Source organism: Condylura cristata, unplaced genomic scaffold (genome assembly GCF_000260355.1).
Source record: "Condylura cristata isolate star-nosed mole 26May11 unplaced genomic scaffold, ConCri1.0 scaffold00032, whole genome shotgun sequence".
Lineage (NCBI taxonomy): Eukaryota > Metazoa > Chordata > Mammalia > Eulipotyphla > Talpidae > Condylura > Condylura cristata.
The window spans coordinates 14,959,783-14,977,808 of NW_004567133.1; the positions used below are offsets into that span (position 1 = coordinate 14,959,783).

The window sequence follows — 18,026 nt, forward strand, 5'->3', positions numbered from 1 at the left end:
GGGGGAGGTGGGGAGTCCGGGATGGCCTCTGGTGAGAGTGGGCAGAGAAGTCCCGAAGACACTGGCGGCCCCCGTGGGCAGGGGCCCTCTCCTTTCCACCTCTTCAGGGGATGTGACAGGAAACCCCGTGTCCTCTTTCTAGTCATTTTACAGGGAGAAGGAACTGACTCTCCCACCACCTCCTAATAATTTAAGTATTTCCAAGAAATTTCCAAGAAACTTCTCAGCCGAGGCTCTCGGAAGTTCCTCCACACCCTAACCAATGTCTAGAAAACCAAACCCAGGCAGCGAACATGGGGATTTCTCCCTGGGGTTTGCGTTCAACCTTCTGGCGCACTTGATGAGTCCTGGGCCGCGGGCCTCCGCCAGAAGGCTGTCTCGGGGGAGAGCCCTGTCCGGGAGCACGAGGCAGGAGGGGCTGCTTACCCGGCACCCTGTCCACCGACGCGAACACCGAGCGCTGCACCGTGGGGTCGCTGTTGCCGCGGCGGCTCTGGTCGTAGAAGCGGAAAGGCAGGTGCTGGGCGGACGAGGACGAGCCGAAGCCAAAGCCCAGGACTTCGGGAGTCGGCTGGATCGGGAGGTCCAGGAGGGCTGCGAGCAAACAACACCGCGGTGCGTGCTGGGGGGGGCTGCAGCCGCGGAGGCCCGGGCACGTGGCTGTGGGAGGTGGTGGGCAGGCCGCCGGCCCCTCGAGCTGGCAACACCAGCGTAACAGCAAGGTCCCGCCCAAGGTCAGCACACGACCCGTGTCTGGGGAGGGGTTCAGGGGTGCGGGGCCAGTGTCCACTGGCCCCTCAGCATCCACACAGAGACCCTCGCCCGGCCCCGGGATGGGGTCAGCTCTGCCCTGCAAGTTTACAGGTCCACACAGGTGCTGGGGGAGGGCAGGCGCCAGGCCGCGTGCCAGGAGCACGTGTGCACCCGCGGGTGTCACGTGACAGCCGTCCTCCCTTCCCTAACAAATCTCATGATAAAGCAATTTGGAGGCTTTTTTTTTTTTTAAATCAATATAAGAAACACCCAAGGCGTTAGATCTAACAGCCACTTGACAGCCTAATTCTCAATTTCCAAATGAAATATTTAGCCTTCATGCCAGCTGTGAGAAATAGCTTTACATTTAAAAAAAAAAGTTGAAAATAAATCTTCAAAGAAAGGACTGAATGATTTAAGTCACTTTGCACATTACAAAATGCTTCTGTAATGGTTCTGCGGGCCAAGTTTCAGCTAAGTGGGAAATAAGATGGGCGCGCGGGGGATGCCAGCCGCGGAGGAGAACACAGCCCGCAGGGCGCTGAAACCCAGCCCTCCGCGTGTTTATTTTTGGGTGATCCCTGGGGAAGCGCCCTCCTCCCCCGGCGGGCTGGAAATCCTCCCAGGACCAAGTCCTCCCAGGTGGCCAGTGGGGCTGACCGAAAGGCACTGGCGTCTGCACAAAGACGCTCATCTTTGTAGCTGAGAGGCGTCTCCTCCCCAGCGCCCGCACGGCCCCTGCCTGCAGGCACCCCACCCCGGGAGCCTCCACTGCTAAGGCGCCCGCGACCTGACGCCGGGCCGGGTCGGCTTCCACAGAAATCCACCATGATTCCTGTGAAAGGAAACGCACTTCCGAGTCCGGGCTGGTCCTGGCCACGGCCCAAGCAGCGCCGCCTGAGCGAGGGCCGGGCAGAGCGTCCGAGGCCAGCCCCGGGGTGGCCCGTCTGACTGGGCAGCTCACTCGGCGGCGTGAAAAGGGCAGACCAGGCCCTGCTGATCTGCGGAGGTGTTTTCGCCCCGCGGCGGTGGAGGGAGGTGGCAGTGCCTTGGAGGAAGCTGGGGTGGGCAGCAGTGAGGAACCGCCCCGCGGGCGCACTCACACACTGCGGCCTGGTCTTCCTGCTCTTCCCTGAGTCCTAGAAACTTTCTAGACTCAAACCCTTCTGAGCGGAAGCCCCGCTCTCTCACTACCACGCGTCCACTTCCGAGGAGCCACCGCTCGCTCTCGCGGTCAACGAGAACCACACCGGCGGCCGGCGGCTGTCCCGCCCCCACGGGCTAAGGGGGTGCGCGGCGGCCACTCACCGGCGATCCTCTGCATCTTCATGCGCCGCGCCTGGATGCGGCCCTTGACCAGCCGCTGCTTGGCTATGATGCAGCGGATGTGGTCGGAGAAGATGAAGGTGGCCTGGAGGATGGGGAAGGGCTTGGAGTGGGGGCTGGACGCAGGCTTGTGGATGGTGATATTCAGGGCGCGGCTGTCATCCTCCACGCCCGTCACCAGCATGTCCTGCGGGGAGAGGAGACAGAAAGGCGTCCGTTAGTGTGAGGAGGAGGGACGCCACTCGAGGCTGTGGGGTGCCTGTTTGCCTAGAAAGAGATGGTCCGAGGCCAACTTTGCTTTCGGTCTGAGGAGACGTGGCCTCCTGAGTCTGAGAGGCAGAGACTGGGCAGAGACCAGACCAGGCGGGCGGGATGGGGGCCCAGCACAGCGGGCTCAGGAAGCCGATACTGGTCGTAGAGGCCGGTACCCACCTGTGAGGCCTGGAGCCATTAGTGGATGGTGGCACACCAGCCTCTCAGGGCTCGGGCAATCCAAAGGTCAATGATTCTTCTGAGAAACCAGAGATAATGAATCCAAATCCCTCTGGCCACCTGGCATGACCTGAGATACACTTCGTCGCCTACTGACCCATTTCTTCCTTGCTTCTCCTAAGAAGGGCCATCACTGGTACCCGTTTGTCTGTCTCCAGAGTTCTGGTCCTTGAAGAAGGTTAACCTCAGCACTGGGACAGGGAGGGCCCACTGGGCAGAGTTGAAAAGGTGGGGGAAGAGAATCATAATCTGATTTCAAGTGTAGTATGGATGAACCCAACCAAACCCCCAGGCTGGATTCTATACAAAGAACTTGCTTCCCACTAAGATGGGGAGGGGGGAGGCGGGGGCTTTAAAATAAGTGAAATGGGAGGCAGACACAATATACCAGAAAGTCTAGAGGAGGGGAAAAACAGGTCGATTACAGACTCTTATTCCCAGTCATTAACTGGCGCACAGGCTCTTTGGAAATAATACCTGCGTCAAATGTTGCAGTGGGGACTCACTGAGATATTACGCATTTAAAACGGACAACCTGGCAGGTAGTAATGGCCTGAGAAATAGCCGCTGCTGGAAGACAACCAAAAAAAACAAGCTCACATGGCTTTCATTGTCTGATGGAGGACACATATTAGTCTTTTGAGGGAGAAAAACACTTTCCTGACACTAAATTCTAAAGGAAATTGATCATAAGTCTAGATAAACAAGAAGCACTAAAAGTCACCTAATGGACAGCCTCTTACACGCGTGGGCATCTTCCTAAATGAAAAATTTTTCATAGAGTTGTTTCTCACATCCCCCTAGGTAAAAGATATTATTAAAAAAAAAGCGATTTATTTATTTATGCACACACAGCAACAGGGGTACAAGCCAGAGGTGGAGGGGCGGTGAGAGGACTCACCAGAGACAGAGTGGGGAGCAGAACAGGCAGATTGTCGAAGCACACTGCTGAGGGGAGCAGCGGGCAGATCAGGAGAGGTCTGCTGCGCCATGTGGGTCACTTCCCCTGGCGGGGGATCGAACTCGTGAAGTGGCTGCAGCTAGCTTTGTAGTGCTGTGCTTTAACCTGCTGCGCCACCGGGAGGGCCCAGGAAAGATATTTCTTAAGGGAAAGATCTTGAGAAAGAGATGGCCACAGCCTCCTCCTACATGGGGGGGCGGGCATGGGCCGGCAAGCCAGGGCTGGCCAGCCAGCAGGAGCAGACTGCCTGGGAGCAGGCCAGGAGTGTCTGCGGGGTAATGCCAAGGATGTGGGCGGGAGGCCTGTTCAACCCTTCTGTTTCTAGGCCTCAGTCAATCAACACGCTGGCACTAGTCACTCCAGGTAAACGGGCCGTATGAACTCAGCTCAGCGCTTGGCAATTCAGCACCCAGCCTGCTGGGGAGGGTCAAGGGCCAGGGAATTCTCATAAATGGCTGATGCCAGCGATCACTTTAGAGAGGAATTTGGCACTGTCTGTGGACACTGAAAGTGGGCGGCTCAGACTCCTCGGTATCCGGCTAGGGAAACCCTGGCCAAGTACACAAGGAAGTTAAGCAGGATTCTGTTCCTAGCAGCCTGTTTGTAAAGGTGAAAGAGCCACAGGGCACTGGCTAACCATGGCTTGCTGGACACCTGAACGCCGTCAGCTCCGAGACGAAAAAAGCCAAGTTTAGTATCCATACAGTGTGACTCCCCCAAAACTATACAGACGCACCCCTTGTCAAGTGTATACACACGGTTTTCCAAAGTGGCTCAAGTGGTTGTATTTATAATTTGGCAAAGCACCAGATCTGAACGGCTCATATTGGTAAATGGAGGAGGAAGTTCAGAGAATGGAGGGTTTTGTCAAACAGAACTTGGCCCTTTTCTCTGCGACAGTTTAACTTTTTCAAAGAGAATCTGTTTGCGTTGCCCTAGTTTGTTCAGAGATGCGCTGTAAAGTGATTCTCGGGTGTGGGCGTTTGCAGACAGCTGAGAAGGGCTTCCGGAGTAACTGGGCTCCTTACCTGCAGCAGGCCTGCGAACTTGACCACTCCCCAGCCAAGCCTGGACACGTCCGGCTCCACCAGACTCATCTGGTAAATATCGACAGCCAGAAACCGCTGGACCATGCCGCCGTCCTTGGTGATGACCGTGCAGGCGATCAGGTCGCTGTTGTCTGGGGGGGGAGACAAAAGCAGAGTGAGGTGATGTCCTGCCCTGCGGCTGCTGGAGACACAGGCCACCCGCTATGGGCAGCAGAGCCCAGAGGCCAGAGGTGGGGTGGGGGGAGTCCCCCACACCTGGGTCTGGGTCCCTCCTCGGTGTTGTGCTGGGCATGGTATTTTTTTTTTTTTAAACACCTTTCTGGGCTTCGTGTTCCTCATCTGAAAAATGCGGAAGATGCCCATCCCTCTTGGAGTGAGAAGCTAACATGTCGGGTGTGCAAACGGTAGCTGAAAGAATAACCAACTAGCAGAGAATCCCCTGACACTGCCCTGCTTCCTGGCAGAGCAGGCTGAGATGGTGGTCACCCAACTTCGGTGAAACAGGAAAATACAAGCTGTCCAGCGATGCGGCCCCCCCAACACCCCACGAGGGCTCAGAACCCAGTTCTGCACTAGACAGCGCTGACCCTGGGTGAGGCCCATGTGATTCCACCTGTAACACTGGGAAGTGTCCGAGCCCGGGGTGTCTGGGGTTAAACGAGGACAGGCAAAGCATTTACCGTGGCCCTCAGTATATGCTGGTCACTGCTCTGACTTAAAATTTACCCCGAAATTTTGATGTCTAATTTACAGCCTGTGCTCGATATTATAGAAATCACCCGAGTATTACACAGATGGGCTGCTCGGAATTGCCTTGGATGGAATCTTTTGCTGTACCTGTTTTAAAAGAAATAGCCTGGCCAGGAAACTAACTAAATGCCAACAAATATAGGAATACTCTGAGTAAGATTCCCCTCATTACATGGAAAATCATATACCCATTTAAAAATGATGCTGAACCAACTGTGAACTGTTGGTTACCTAAGGGGAGGGAAGTGAGAAATGTGTATGTGTGTGACCATCAATGGCTATTATGGTGATTTTTTTTTGTCCACTGAATTGCTAGATATTGTTTTAAAAGAGAAAGTTTTCAATTTTCACTTTTGAAATATTTTGAAAGCCCCCAATTTAAAAATCAGATTTATAAACAATGGCAATGACACTAGAAAAAAAAAACATGAAAAATGCAAATGAAAGACAGGATGAGAACTTTATTACTATGCTTTGACATGTTAAAAAAAAAAAATCCCAACAAATGGCAAGAAGAATGGTAGGGGGAATTTTTTTTTTTTAAGCAGCTTTACTGTGGTATAATTTATAGACCATAAAATGCAACATTTTAAAGATACAATTTGAGTTTGAGTAAATTTGCTTTGAACATAACTACATTTCAGCTATAAAACACTTCTATACCGGGTAAGTTCCACTGGGAGCGCTCTCACCGGGTATTTGGTTAAAATTTATGAGTGGTGGTGGGTGGTGGTGGTGGGGGTTAATAACACACAAGGTGTAAATCCTGGCCCCAGACACACATGAGAACAAACTCGGGCCAAGGTGTTCTTCGCGGACTTTCATTTGCTCTAATGATGATGGTAAATCTCTCCCGACCTCTCAGGCACCACCTGCCCCACACGCCTCCGCCTCACCCGCCATAGCCTGATCTGTCTGGGATCCTGGCTTCACAGGAAGTTTCCCGCCCACCTCTCGGCTCTTACAGGCCTTGTGTTTCTTCTCCTCAGTGTCGGACCACCGAGCTGCCGTGGCCGAGATACCCACGGCAAACCCCAGCAGAGATGGGCCACTCTCTGGATTGAACTTCCTGATTATCTCAGGCCAGAATCTCGCTCCCTTTCCCAACAGACCAACCAAGAACTCAAAAAGGTTTCCAAAAAATATTTTTTAGTTCCACCCTGGAAGACACCTAGTCTTCCATGTGACCAGAAATGGAAGTTGTTGTGTCCATTCTTAGAAACATTCTCTTTGTGGTAGGGACGTTATTTTCTTCACTTCAAACACTGTCCTGAAAGGGGATCTCAGGCATGTTAAAAATAGAAAACAAAACAAAACTGGACCCATAAAAAAAACTTTTCCTTTCCTTCTTTCCCTTCCCCTGTCTGCACAGGGCGACTTGGATTTCTTCTGTTCCTGCCTTCACGCATGAGGGTTTGCCTGGGGAAAGAAGGCACAGCCCTGGGGGTTGCTGTCAAGGGGGCCCTTTGGCAGGTAACCCCCTCATAAAGCCCAGCAACCTCAAGGGCTTCAGGGGGGGAAAGACATACCACCTCTACCACAAAGAACAAAAAAAGGAAGGACAAAACCCCAAAGCGGAACAACTTTCAGAAATGCGATTGAGACATCAAAGCCCTGTGAGAACAGCGAGATTTCATAAAAAAAACTAAAAGGCGGCCACCACAGGGAGACCCGGCAGGGAGGCCTGGCTTTCCAGCGGCTCTGGGGCAGTTGAGGAGAATGGAGTGGGCAGCCTCCTTCCTGGAGGTCGAGGGAATGCTGGCTGGGGTGACTCACGAGGAGGGTGGCATTTTAGGGAACTCCTTCACCACCCTGGCGCCCGGCTGCCCCCTCCGCGCCACAAATGGCCAGTCCCGTGGGCTGTCTGCTCACCTCTGGATGGCCAGGGCGCCTGGGGGGGAGGAAGGCCCAGGAGAGACGTGCTGAACGGAATCCAGCTCTGCCCACGGTCTAAGCCCCCGTCTCTGCCTCCAGGTGGGCAAGGGTGGGCTCTGCGTACAGGCACCGGGAGCCATGCTGGGGACCAGGCCCCAGGGGAGGCAGGCACCCAGGGAGACCCCGTGAGGGACAGCTCTTTCACAGTGTGAGGCCTCTGCGGCTTCCCTGCCTGGCACGGATGGTGGCCTGTGTCAGAGGCCAGTGTAGGGGACAGATCATCTACATATGGGCACCCCCATCCCAATCGCCGGGGTCCTTCCTCACGACCTTCACTTTAAAATAGGTGGGGCCTGGCGTGGACACACTCGTCACCTGATGACGGGCGAATGAGCGAAATGTATTAAAACAAAGTTTCATATCGTGTGACGTAGCAACTGGCAGATTCCCAAGGAAAACACACGTGGGCCAAGAGACAGGAACAAGGATGTTGGCGGCAGGACTTGGGTGTGTAATGACCCAAATGTCCAGGAACAAGGGAAAGTTGATACAGTCTCCATTCACGCGGCGCGAGGCCACGTGGCGATCACCAGGACGACTGCGGCCTGGCGGCCGGCCGTGGGCACGTGGCTGAGCGGAGCAGAAGCTGCGGCCAGCACGCGGATGTAAAAACACCTGTGGGGGTGTCCGGCGCGTGCACCCGACTCCCATCTTGGTGGGGTGTGGGCAGGGTCCGCTGATACGCAATGCTTGGGGAGGCCAGAGGGGACACGTCCGTGGTCGTGGTGCCTACAGACGAACCAGAGACGAGCGGCCTCCTCGCCACACGCACGCGCCGAGGGCACAGACGGGGCGGGGAGAGGCGCCAGGCCAGGCGGCCTCTGCCTGATCTGGAAGATGGTGACTGTCCTTGGGACAGGCGGTGGCCGGGAGCTCTGCCAGCAGCTCTGGGCTCCCGGGTGTGGACGCTGCAGCTGGCCAGGGCCCTCCCCCCCACGTCACAGCTGCCCACAGGCTGGACAACTGGGATGGCTACCCGCTCCCGGCTGGTGGACATTCAAGCTTTGCTGCAAGAGGACGGAGCAGGTGCGCGCCGGAGGGTGCGGCACAGGGAGGCGCTTCTGCTCCTGCTGCCTCTCAGGAGCCCTCGTGTTTTTTTTTTTTAAATAATATAATAGCTTATTTTTACATCATTTTGTACATTTTTTTTTTCATCTCAATTGTAATCCCCGTGGGTTTCCCATCACCGAGTCAGTCACCCAGCCCACCGAGTCACTTAACGGCAGAAGAAATTTCCTATTATCACCGTGAATGGGGAACCAATAACAAAAAAATAAGATGAAGGGAAAAGCAAAAAAAGCAAATTAAAAAGTTTTTTTTTTTTTTTTTTTTTTTTCCAAATTAAAGCCTACTGCTATAAGAAGGGAGACCCAGGAGTCAGAGGCCTTCTGAGACAGACTGGTACCGACCCGACACTCGCCCCGTCACAGGAGCAGCGGGCACCGACATGGCTCTTCTGTGCACTGTGCCTCCCCAGGGTGGCCACAGAACACCCCCACCTACATGCTCCGCGTGACTCCAGCCCGCTTCCCATCAAGGGTGGGGTCTATATCCTTTCCCCTTGAACCTGGGTGGGGCTGAGATTGCCCAGACCAAGAGTGGCGGTGACCCCAGGGGGTTGCTAAGTCAAGGTCGCGCCATGTTCCCGGAATGTGCCCCCCATGCGTGGGAAGCCCGAGCCGCCCTGGGACACCCACAGAGAAAGCCAGGCCGAGGCCTGCAGGCCTTTGTCCGGCTGAGCCACTGCGGCCGATGCCTTGTGGAGCAGAGAACTGTATCTATAGAGCCCCAGCACATCATGTGTCTGTGAGCAAAATGAGACTGTAGCTGTCTTAAGGCGCTAAAATTTAAGGCAGTTTCTTACTCAGCACCGGAGCACTGCAACAGTGACTTCCGGTGGCTTAGCGTAACGAGCGTGTCCAGGCACACTAGGCTCTAAAGCCGTGCGCCACTCCCGGCCTGCGGACACAGCACAGGGCTGGCAATTTTGGAAGTCTGAAAGGTCCTGTGGTGCTTGGCAGGTTTAAGATGGTGGCAGAGGACCCTCCCTGTGGCTCAACAGGCGAGGACGCAGCACCGCAAGCTGGCCACAGCCACTTCAGTGCGAGTTCGATCCCCGGCCCGGAGGTGACCCACGGGCGCGGCAGACCTCTCCTGACCCGCCGCTGCTCCCCTCAGCAGTGTACTTTGTCCATCTGCCTGTTCTGCTCCCCACTCTGTCTCTGGTGAAGCCTCTCACTGCCCCTATGCCTCTGGCTTGTACCCCACTTCTCTATGCATATAAAAAAAAAAGATGGTGGCAGAGAGGAGAAAGGTGAAAATGTTTCTTTAGAGGAGAAAGGGAAGAAGGTGAAAAGCCACCTTGCGATGAAGTGCGGCTCCGGGTAACCTGGGCTGGACAGCAGCTTGGGCGGGAGGCCGGGAGCTGGGGGGCCCGGGGCTCAGAACCCAGCTCTGTCGCCAAACACTCTGTGCTGGGGACAACCCAATCCCCTCTGAGGCTCGGTTCGTCACTTGGGAGACCAAGACCTGCTCCTGAGAGAGGCCTGAGCTGGGCCTAGCCCAGAACTGGCGTGAGCCAGGATACCGGGGGAGGGGGCTCGTGAAAGTGCTCCCCCCTCTGCGTGCAGTAGAGTCAGCTTTGGCCTAAGCAAGGAAGAGAGTGAACCCTGGGTCTGGTTGTTTGCCAGAACTCCTAGGGATCACGGGTAGGCCAACTCCTCCGGCCTCTACCCGCGTCTGCTCCGCCCCCCTACTCCCCCAGTGCAGCCCCTAGGACACCCCATTGCCTCCCATCCTGCAAAACCCCGCTTGCTCCCTCTCCTCCCCCCCCCCCCCCCCATCCAGGTCCGTCTAGACCTAGGCCCCAAGGAGGCAGGTTCTGGCCCCGCACCTGGGCATGGCAGGTGCTGCTGACTGGGAAGAGGGAAGCTGATGGCCTCTGGGGTTCCCCATTGTGAGGCCAGGGACTTCTGGGCCAGCTGCCCGCCCAGCTCTGGGGTAAACATTCCTCCACAGCTCCCTCTGACAAGCTGCAGCTCATTACTAGACAATAGGCGGGCTGACTGACTTTCGCTGCATTTAAACCATTCGTAATAAATATGGATGCCAGTGCTTGGCCTTGGTGGCTCCAGACATGTTTAGAAGTGAGGTTCACCCTCGGGCTGGACTTCCAGGCCAGCTGAGCTTCAGCTTTGAAAACTAATGCCCTGAGCTTTAGGACCAGTTCTTGGAACAGCAACACAGCTGGAGTTCAGATCAGCCACTGTAAACAGGCCAAGTCTCTCAACGTATTGCTACTCAGAGGTCAAGCAGGATGGAGGGCCGGTACACGGCTTCTTGAGAAGTTGTAAGTCACTCTCAGATTTCAGGGTACTAGCTCCCAGCGAGTCCCCTCAGCCCACGGGAGGCAGGCTGGCCTTTGACAGAAAGGGCCACCGCCTCCCCCGCACCTCCCAGAGCGGATGGAGTTTCTGGTCCAGCAGGGACAGGCGTGCAGGCAGCGGTGAGGGAGGCGGGTGGTGGCCTTGGCACGCAGGGCGAGTGTCCAGTGGGGATTCACTGCCATTCAGGGCCTTGGTTCTCTAAAGCGATGCGCTGCGGGTGCATCAGGGCCTAGTGTCAAGTGCATCCTGGCCGGGAGGTGCGTCCTGTGACATGGTCCCAATCCTATGGGCGGGTCTCCTGATTCCGGAGGTCACAGCTGAGCATGAGGCTTAGAAAAGAGCAAAGGAGCAGGTGATCTTCACACCACCCTGACAGGATCCTGGGGTTCCAGTGCCCTGGGTGGGGCCAGAGAGGACTGGCCCTCCTTAAGCAGGGCAGGCCGTGACCTGGGCTTGTTCTCAGCATCCTGCACCCGGTGCATCCATTCAATCGACCCAGCTCTCAACAGATAGGCCCCAGGGGGCTGGAGCTCAGGGGTTGGGCTCCTGTAGCCCCTTTGCTGGCTCTTGGTGACCCCTGACAGCAGAAGGCCGGGGCCTCCACTTTCTAACATGAGGGTGGATTCACACTGGGTATCCCCAGGGCTCCGGTCAGGAGCAGGGATATAGTAGGAGGCCCGACAGGCCCAGCCCGTGCCCTCAAGGAGCCTGCGGGCTCCCGGGGGGAGTGCAGCCTGGGGGCTGCGAATTGTGGGAGCCCCAGAAGATGCCATGCAGTGACTCCAGGGGAAACCAATGTGGACTGAGGGCAGGCTGCAGCTGAGGGAAGAGGCCCTCGCTGACCAGCCAGGTCAGAAGCTGCTGATGAATCATCAGGCTCCAGCTGGGTCTCGGGGGTGGGAGCCCTGGAGGGGGAGAGGCCATGGATCAGAAGCCCAGTGGGGACAGGTGATCCATCTCCCGAGTGTCACCGCTCAATCAACACCCGCTAACAAACTGGAAATGACAGCTGTTCCGGGTGTGAGGCAGCTGCTCACGCACGTTTCCACGGAGCCTTCTGGGATGCTCGGAACCCAAGGCTGATTCAGATGGACCCCGGCAGCGCCGTGGCCAAGGGGAGCCCGGCCCTGGCACAGTCCACCGCTGGCCAAGTGAGGAACTGTCTTGTACGGGCGATACCCGGGCCATCAAGCCTGGCGAACTTGGGGGGCCCACACCTCCCCCCCCTCCGTAGTGTCCTGAGGCCAACCGAGACTGTTCCCACTCAGGGTGTGAAGCGCACACTTGATTAGGTTGGCTGCTTCCTCTGACAGTCCAATCAATCCTTTGAAGAAAATTAAATAACCATTTCTCCATCAACCCAGCAACAGCTTATGGGTTATTTGCTGCAAGGAGCAATCAATTAGTTGTCTTTGAAGCTCCCTGAAGTCTCCCTTCCCAGCATGGCAGGCGGCAGTTATAGGGCACCGCGTTTCCTGGACGGAGTGGGTCTCGGTTCAGTTCCACTGCCCGGCAGATGAGTCCGGTCCCGCCCACCCATAGAGGGAAGACAGGGTCTCTGTGGCTCCTGAGAGAGGCCAGGGGCACGGCTGTCCCAGAGGCGGGCACAGCTGGGCCAACATCCGGTCACTCATGGCAGCGCTCGGTCCCTGGATGTCAGCCAAGCGCCCTTTCACGGACCCCCCAGGTCCCTGCCCCCACGGGGTTACCACAGGAGCATCTCAGATGCAGTCAGGCTTGCAGGACAGCAGGGCACCTTCTGAGAAGCGGGCCACGGCCAGTTTCCTTGCTGTGTGGACGTCAGCGGGCAGGCAAGGGGCCTGGGGCTGAGGGCAGCCCTGCCACTTTCTGGCTGTGGTCACCCCAAACATGCACCTTTGCCTCAGCTGCCTTGTCTGGGGGAACGGAGTGACTTTAGAGCGACACTTCATGAAAGGCAGGCAGGCGCATTTGGGAGAAGGCTACTGATGTTGCCATATATTTTGTCTCAAAACAAAAAAAAGAGATCCATGGATGGATGGCTGGATTGAGGCGACCGTTGGTAAGATACGTGAGAGGTCGTCGAAACGAAGACGGTAGCAGAGTATGAGGCGTCGCTCTAAAATTCATTGAACTTGGTTGCGTGCCTGACTTCCAACTGATCACGTGCTGGGGGAAGATGGCCTCTCTGGGCCCCTGGGATGCTCCTCTGGCCTCTCTGGGCCTTGGGCTCCAGCTCTGAAAGCGACACCAACTAGTTATTGCCCTGGGCCAGTAACCAGCCTCCTAGACAGCCGCCCGCCCACGGCACGGGGGCGCCTCAGATCCAGCCAGCCAGCGTGGCCTCTGCAAGGCACACACGTGGCCCGGTGGCGGGACTGGCGCACGGCCCTGGCGTCCATGGTACCTGCAGTAGGAGTCGTTTGGTTCTGACTCAGGATCACGCAGGGCGTGATCGCTCCCTGGCTGTGGGAGGAGCAGGAATTTGGAGAGCAGGGGGTTGGACATGGGGGCCTCTGCAGCGCCCCAGCCGGCCTCTTCCCCGCGCAGGGCCCCGGCGCCCCCAGGGGGTTCGGGCCACGGGGACATGCTGTCTGCGTTCCCTTCGTTAGTGTGTCGCTTGCCTTTTCAGAACGACACTCAGGCACCGCTTCTCGATGTTTCGGGTGACAGTGGGCAGCACTGCGGTCCCGACAGGCAGGATCACATGGCCCCACCCCACGTGCACAGCAGCATACCAGCCCGGTTTGGGCCATTACACCTAGGACGTCCACACAGCAACGCGACTGGCTACGACTACTTCTCAGCACGCGCCCCTGCGGTCCTTCATGGATCTGAGGCGCCCCCGTGCCATGGGCGGGCGGCTGTCTAGGAGGCTGGTTACTGGCCCAGGACAATAACTAGTTGGTGTCGCTTTCAGAGCTGGAGCCCAAGGCCCAGAGAGGCCAGAGGAGCATCCCAGGGGCCCACAGGTTGGGGGAGGGGGGAGGTGCTGGCTTGGCTCAGCTCCCCCCACTTCCAGGGAGGGGTTTTCCAGAGCCACCTCTTCCTCCCGCTTGAATTGCACATGGTCACGTCTGATAAAATGTGATTTCCATGCAGTGGCCAAGAAAACGGCGCCTATCTTCTTCCCCACGTTGGAAAATCTCAAAATCTCTTGTGAGAGCAAGAAAGAGAATCTGCCTCGTTGCCCTGCGTCCAGGCACACGGGGCCATTCCCTCTGCTCAGGTCCACACGAGCACTGGCAGCTTGCAGAAGCCTTATCCCTGGTTCCTTCTTCACACTAAGCGAAGTTCACAGAGATGTAATTACCAGAAACCCAATCCAAATGAGCAGCAATTCCAAGTAGAGATGGCATGGCCCCTTATCGAGGGACACACTAGCGACCAGCGGCTCTGACATCTGATCTTCACCAAGCATCGTGACCACACTTATCTCAACTTGCTCTCGGAATGCTGCATTTGCATAGAACATTGCATAATTTCCTCTCTGAAAAAAACGGCCCTATTTAGCATGAGTAAATAAAGTTACCTAACTCTGAGGCTGCTGAATGGAATACTCGAGATTTCCAAGAAAAGATTTGAGTGCCTAAGCTCTTCACTATGCAAGACAGGCGTATACAGAACCAACTTTGATCCAATTTCCTCCTTCCTGCTACTTAGTAGCCTAAGGTAGAGGCTGTCTGGGGCTTCAGAGCCCATGGGGGCGCCACCCCACAACCCCCACGATCTCTCTGCTCTGGGCCCCTCTGCAGGATGTGGTCAAGCCGTCCCAGATGCAATCAGAGCTTTGCCTTTCCCTCCCTCCATTCAGCCTTCCCAGTCTCTCCAGCATCTGCTCGGACGCTGGACATGCCAGGCATCAGGCCACGGGGGCAGGCAGTAGATACAGCCCTGGGCCGGATGACCTTTCTGCGCCTCAGTCTCCTCATCTGCAAAATGGACTCACCACTTCCTAGGGAGTCTGTGTTGAGCTAATGAGATGAGGTGCAGAAAAGGTTTTTCCCTAGGGTGTGTGAGCCTGTCTCCTCCTGGACAGAGGTTCTTGAAGATAGGGCCGACTTTCCCCCTTTATGATGCTTCATCAGAGAAGGGCACAGGGGTATCCTAGACACACCCCTCCGTGGGCGGGAGGTAGGACAGAGTCCTTCTGGCAACTGTTACCGCTCCACAAGCGTCAGCACTCCCAGGATTTACGCTGAGAACACTAGAGGCAGGTGCGCTCTTATCAGGCGCCCCTGGCCAGACTTCAGGACAGTCTCCCAGGCCACTCCTCTGGGCTCGGACTTCAGGTCCTTCATTTACACCCACCCTATCCTCCGCTGTCTCCAACTTCCCACTCAAATACTCCTGGCGCGCTTGCCTCCAGGCAGACCCTGTGCTTGGCGAAGGGACTCAGAGACGGCCAGGCTTGCCGTTGGGAGCGCCTGCTGAGGGCGGGACCCAGGAAGCCAGCACCGGTCAATGTGAGAGGCCAGAGGGCCCAGCACAGCCCCGGGACCAGGGAAGGCTTCCTGCAGGGGATGATGCTGGGAGGGAATCGTGAAAGAAGCCCAGAAACTAGCCAAGCAGAGACAAGCAGAACTTCGGCCGAATCAAGCCGTGTCCCCCTGGCGGGCTCATGCTCCTCTGACTGACCCCTCTTGTATCTGGCCCAGCACTGGTCTCCCCTTTTTCACCAGTCCTTTGGGGTTCCGGGCTCTGCTCGTTCTGGAGGGAGGTGCGCCCGCTTCTCTCCCTTGCCCATCAAGGTCCTCTCTCTGCGTCTGTCCTTCTCTGGGTCGGAGTTTCTGGCAAAGGGCGGGGTCTCATGGGTCAGGGACCAGGCTGCCTGGCCTGCGCTGCTTAGCCAGCAGTGGTGGTGACGGCAGCACTCACCCAGTAGGGCTGCAGTGAAGACTCAGCACTCAGACTAAGCCTGGCCCTTAGGAATAGCAGGACCTTCCTGAACACAGCTCAGCAAGAGTGAGCAGGGTTTGGTGAGAGCAGCGAGCTGACAGGCGGCCTGGATTTGAGTTCCTGCTGTGTGGCTTTAGTCAAGGCGACTATCTTTCCGGACGGACCTCAGTTTCCTTCTCTCTCAAGTGACTCGGCTCGGCTTTAACCACACACCCCTTGTCTGATGGGAAAGAAGCCTTCATTTCATACCAGGGGACACATTTACAGCCACTTGGCAGAAATTAGTTCACAGAGTGAATGCTTACCGGCACAGCAGTCTGATTTTTAATTAGCTTGTGGGAATTCAGTATACTTCAAACATTAACAGTAAAATATGGGAGACCTCTGGTGGAGACAGGCCATACCTATGGGCTTAAACAGAAGCTGGCTGCTTGACACAGCACACTGCCTGCTTTGTGTCTGGCCCCTTTACCGTGCAAGTTTCCAGAAACGTCTGACACCAGGACGAGGCTTCCAAAGCCCGTGGCTGAAGGTGGCACGGGCAATGTGAAGCTCAAGCTTGTCAGCGCAGCCATACAGCCGATGCGGCAGAGCAGGCCGCCTGCCCGGGACTAAACGAGGGCCCCCCGCGGGTGACAGCGCAGCGCCAAGAAGCGACACCCACTTCAGCAGGGGTTTGGTCCCCGCCCCGGAGCTGACCCACAGGGCGCAGCAGACCTCTCCCGGCCCGCCCGCTGCTCCCCTCAGCAGTGCACTTCATTCATCTGCCTGTTCTGCTCCCCACTCTGTCTCTGGTGAAGCCTCTCACCGCACCTTTGCCTCTGGCCTGCACCCCAGTTCTGTATGCAGAAATAAATAGATCTTTTACAAAAATGACTAAATGATGCTTCACAACAGGTAAAAATGGAGAATCTCAACCATTGCTCGCTGAGTTTTTTTCTTCTTTCAGAAATATACCAGAACGTGAACTTCATTACTAAATTCACAGAAAACACAGTAAGGGGATCCCCTCCTTCTACCTGCTCACGTGACTTCAGTCATTCAAAGTGGGGGGCCCTGGCAGACTTGGGAGAATGTCGGCGGGGGAGGCTCTGCCGTAGGTCTGGGCCCTGTGTGAGCCGGGTGAGCTGGGGAGACGTGTTTTGGTGGGGGTGGGGGGCGAGGCTACAGAAGTGGGACCCCTTCAGGAAGGGCTGCTTACTGAAGGCATACAGGGAGTGTAAACAGATGCCCACAGACACAGCTGGGGCCACAGGAAGGTTGTTGGGCAACTACAAAGTTCTGCCTGTGGTCTTTACCAAAACTTACCTCAGGCCTTTAACTGGAAGTTTATAATTAAGACCCAGACTGGAGCTTACCCACGAGTAAAGGGTGCGTTAAGGAACAAAATCACAGGATTTCCCATTCATTCGCTTATTAATTCAATGCATATGTAGCATGCACCTGATTTTGCCAAGGACAAATCCAGGCACTGAGGAGGCGGGGTGGGAAGGCCCCATGCTCATGCAGCTCAGTCTGGAGAAGGCAGACAGATCATACACAAATAGATCTTTGCAGCCACCGTGCTAACACAACGGAAGGCCGGTCACCCGCACACAAGGAAACTCCTTTTGCAAGTCCTGCAACTAGAGGTTTCAAAAGTTCCACTTGCAAATCTCACCAACAGACTTTGCGAAAGCTCCACCTGCAGCAAATGGGTATCTATACTGGTTTCAGGTAAAAACCGTTTCAATGTATTGAGCATTTTAGTCAGCACCGGGCTCTGTGCTGAGTACTCAAAACCAGCCAACCCAGAAGGCAGTGATGCGCGGATTACAGATGAGACAACAGGTCCTGACTGGCGATGAACTGGCCCTCGGATCTTCAGGAGGCCAATTCTCAGGGTCCCAGGCAGGAACACCCACAGTGAGGGAGGCCTGAGTTCTTCACACGCTTGACCCTGATCTGATCCTGAAAAAAGATTCCGTGGCCTCACTCAACACTTGCCGGGGCAAGACTTGACTGCCGAACTAAGCCAGCCAGTGACCTCACCTGGCTGGGCTGCAGACACATCGCTGCCCGCAGCTGCTCTTGCCTGGGTTCTTGGCGCTGGAGAGCTACCGACAGGCCAGCAAGGGGAAGGTTAAAGAGAGACGTGGGCAGGACGGGGTAGGAGGGCTGCTGGGTGGCAAGAAGGCCCAGAGTCCGGGAGCTGAGCACCCACACACCAGCTGTGGCGGGGCGGCCCTGAGAAGCCGCAGCCCCCCCGCGTGAGGTACCACGCATGCACACAGAGCGGTGGCCCGGGGTCACCCCACTAGACCAACAGAGCAAGGGAAGGCGAGTGCTGCTTCCTTTACGTGAGAGCCAGCCAGGCGGTCTACTAGTAAAAAAAGAATAAGGCACCAGTCGAAGAAGGGAGCAGACAGCAGGGCTGAGAAGGCGGCCTGGGCCCTGGACAGGGGCATGGAGCGTGGGGCAGCTGCGCCTCTGACCCCCAGGTGACCTCCGGCTGGA

At 56.3% G+C, this 18,026-nt stretch overlaps 1 protein-coding gene across 6 annotated transcripts in view; it reads right to left on the reverse strand.

Moving 5' to 3' along the window:
• CLEC16A (C-type lectin domain family 16, member A) overlaps positions 1–18,026 on the reverse strand; it is a 168,878-nt gene that overhangs the window by 40,609 nt on the left and 110,243 nt on the right. For all 6 annotated transcript variants that reach the window (XM_012731955.1, XM_012731952.1, XM_004691757.2 and 3 more), the window contains 3 exons: positions 4,561–4,712; positions 2,062–2,266; positions 427–594 (listed from right to left, as the gene is read on the reverse strand). In XM_012731955.1, the coding sequence (XP_012587409.1) occupies positions 427–594; positions 2,062–2,266; positions 4,561–4,712 (525 nt within the window). The remainder of the gene's footprint in view (positions 1–426; positions 595–2,061; positions 2,267–4,560; positions 4,713–18,026) is intronic.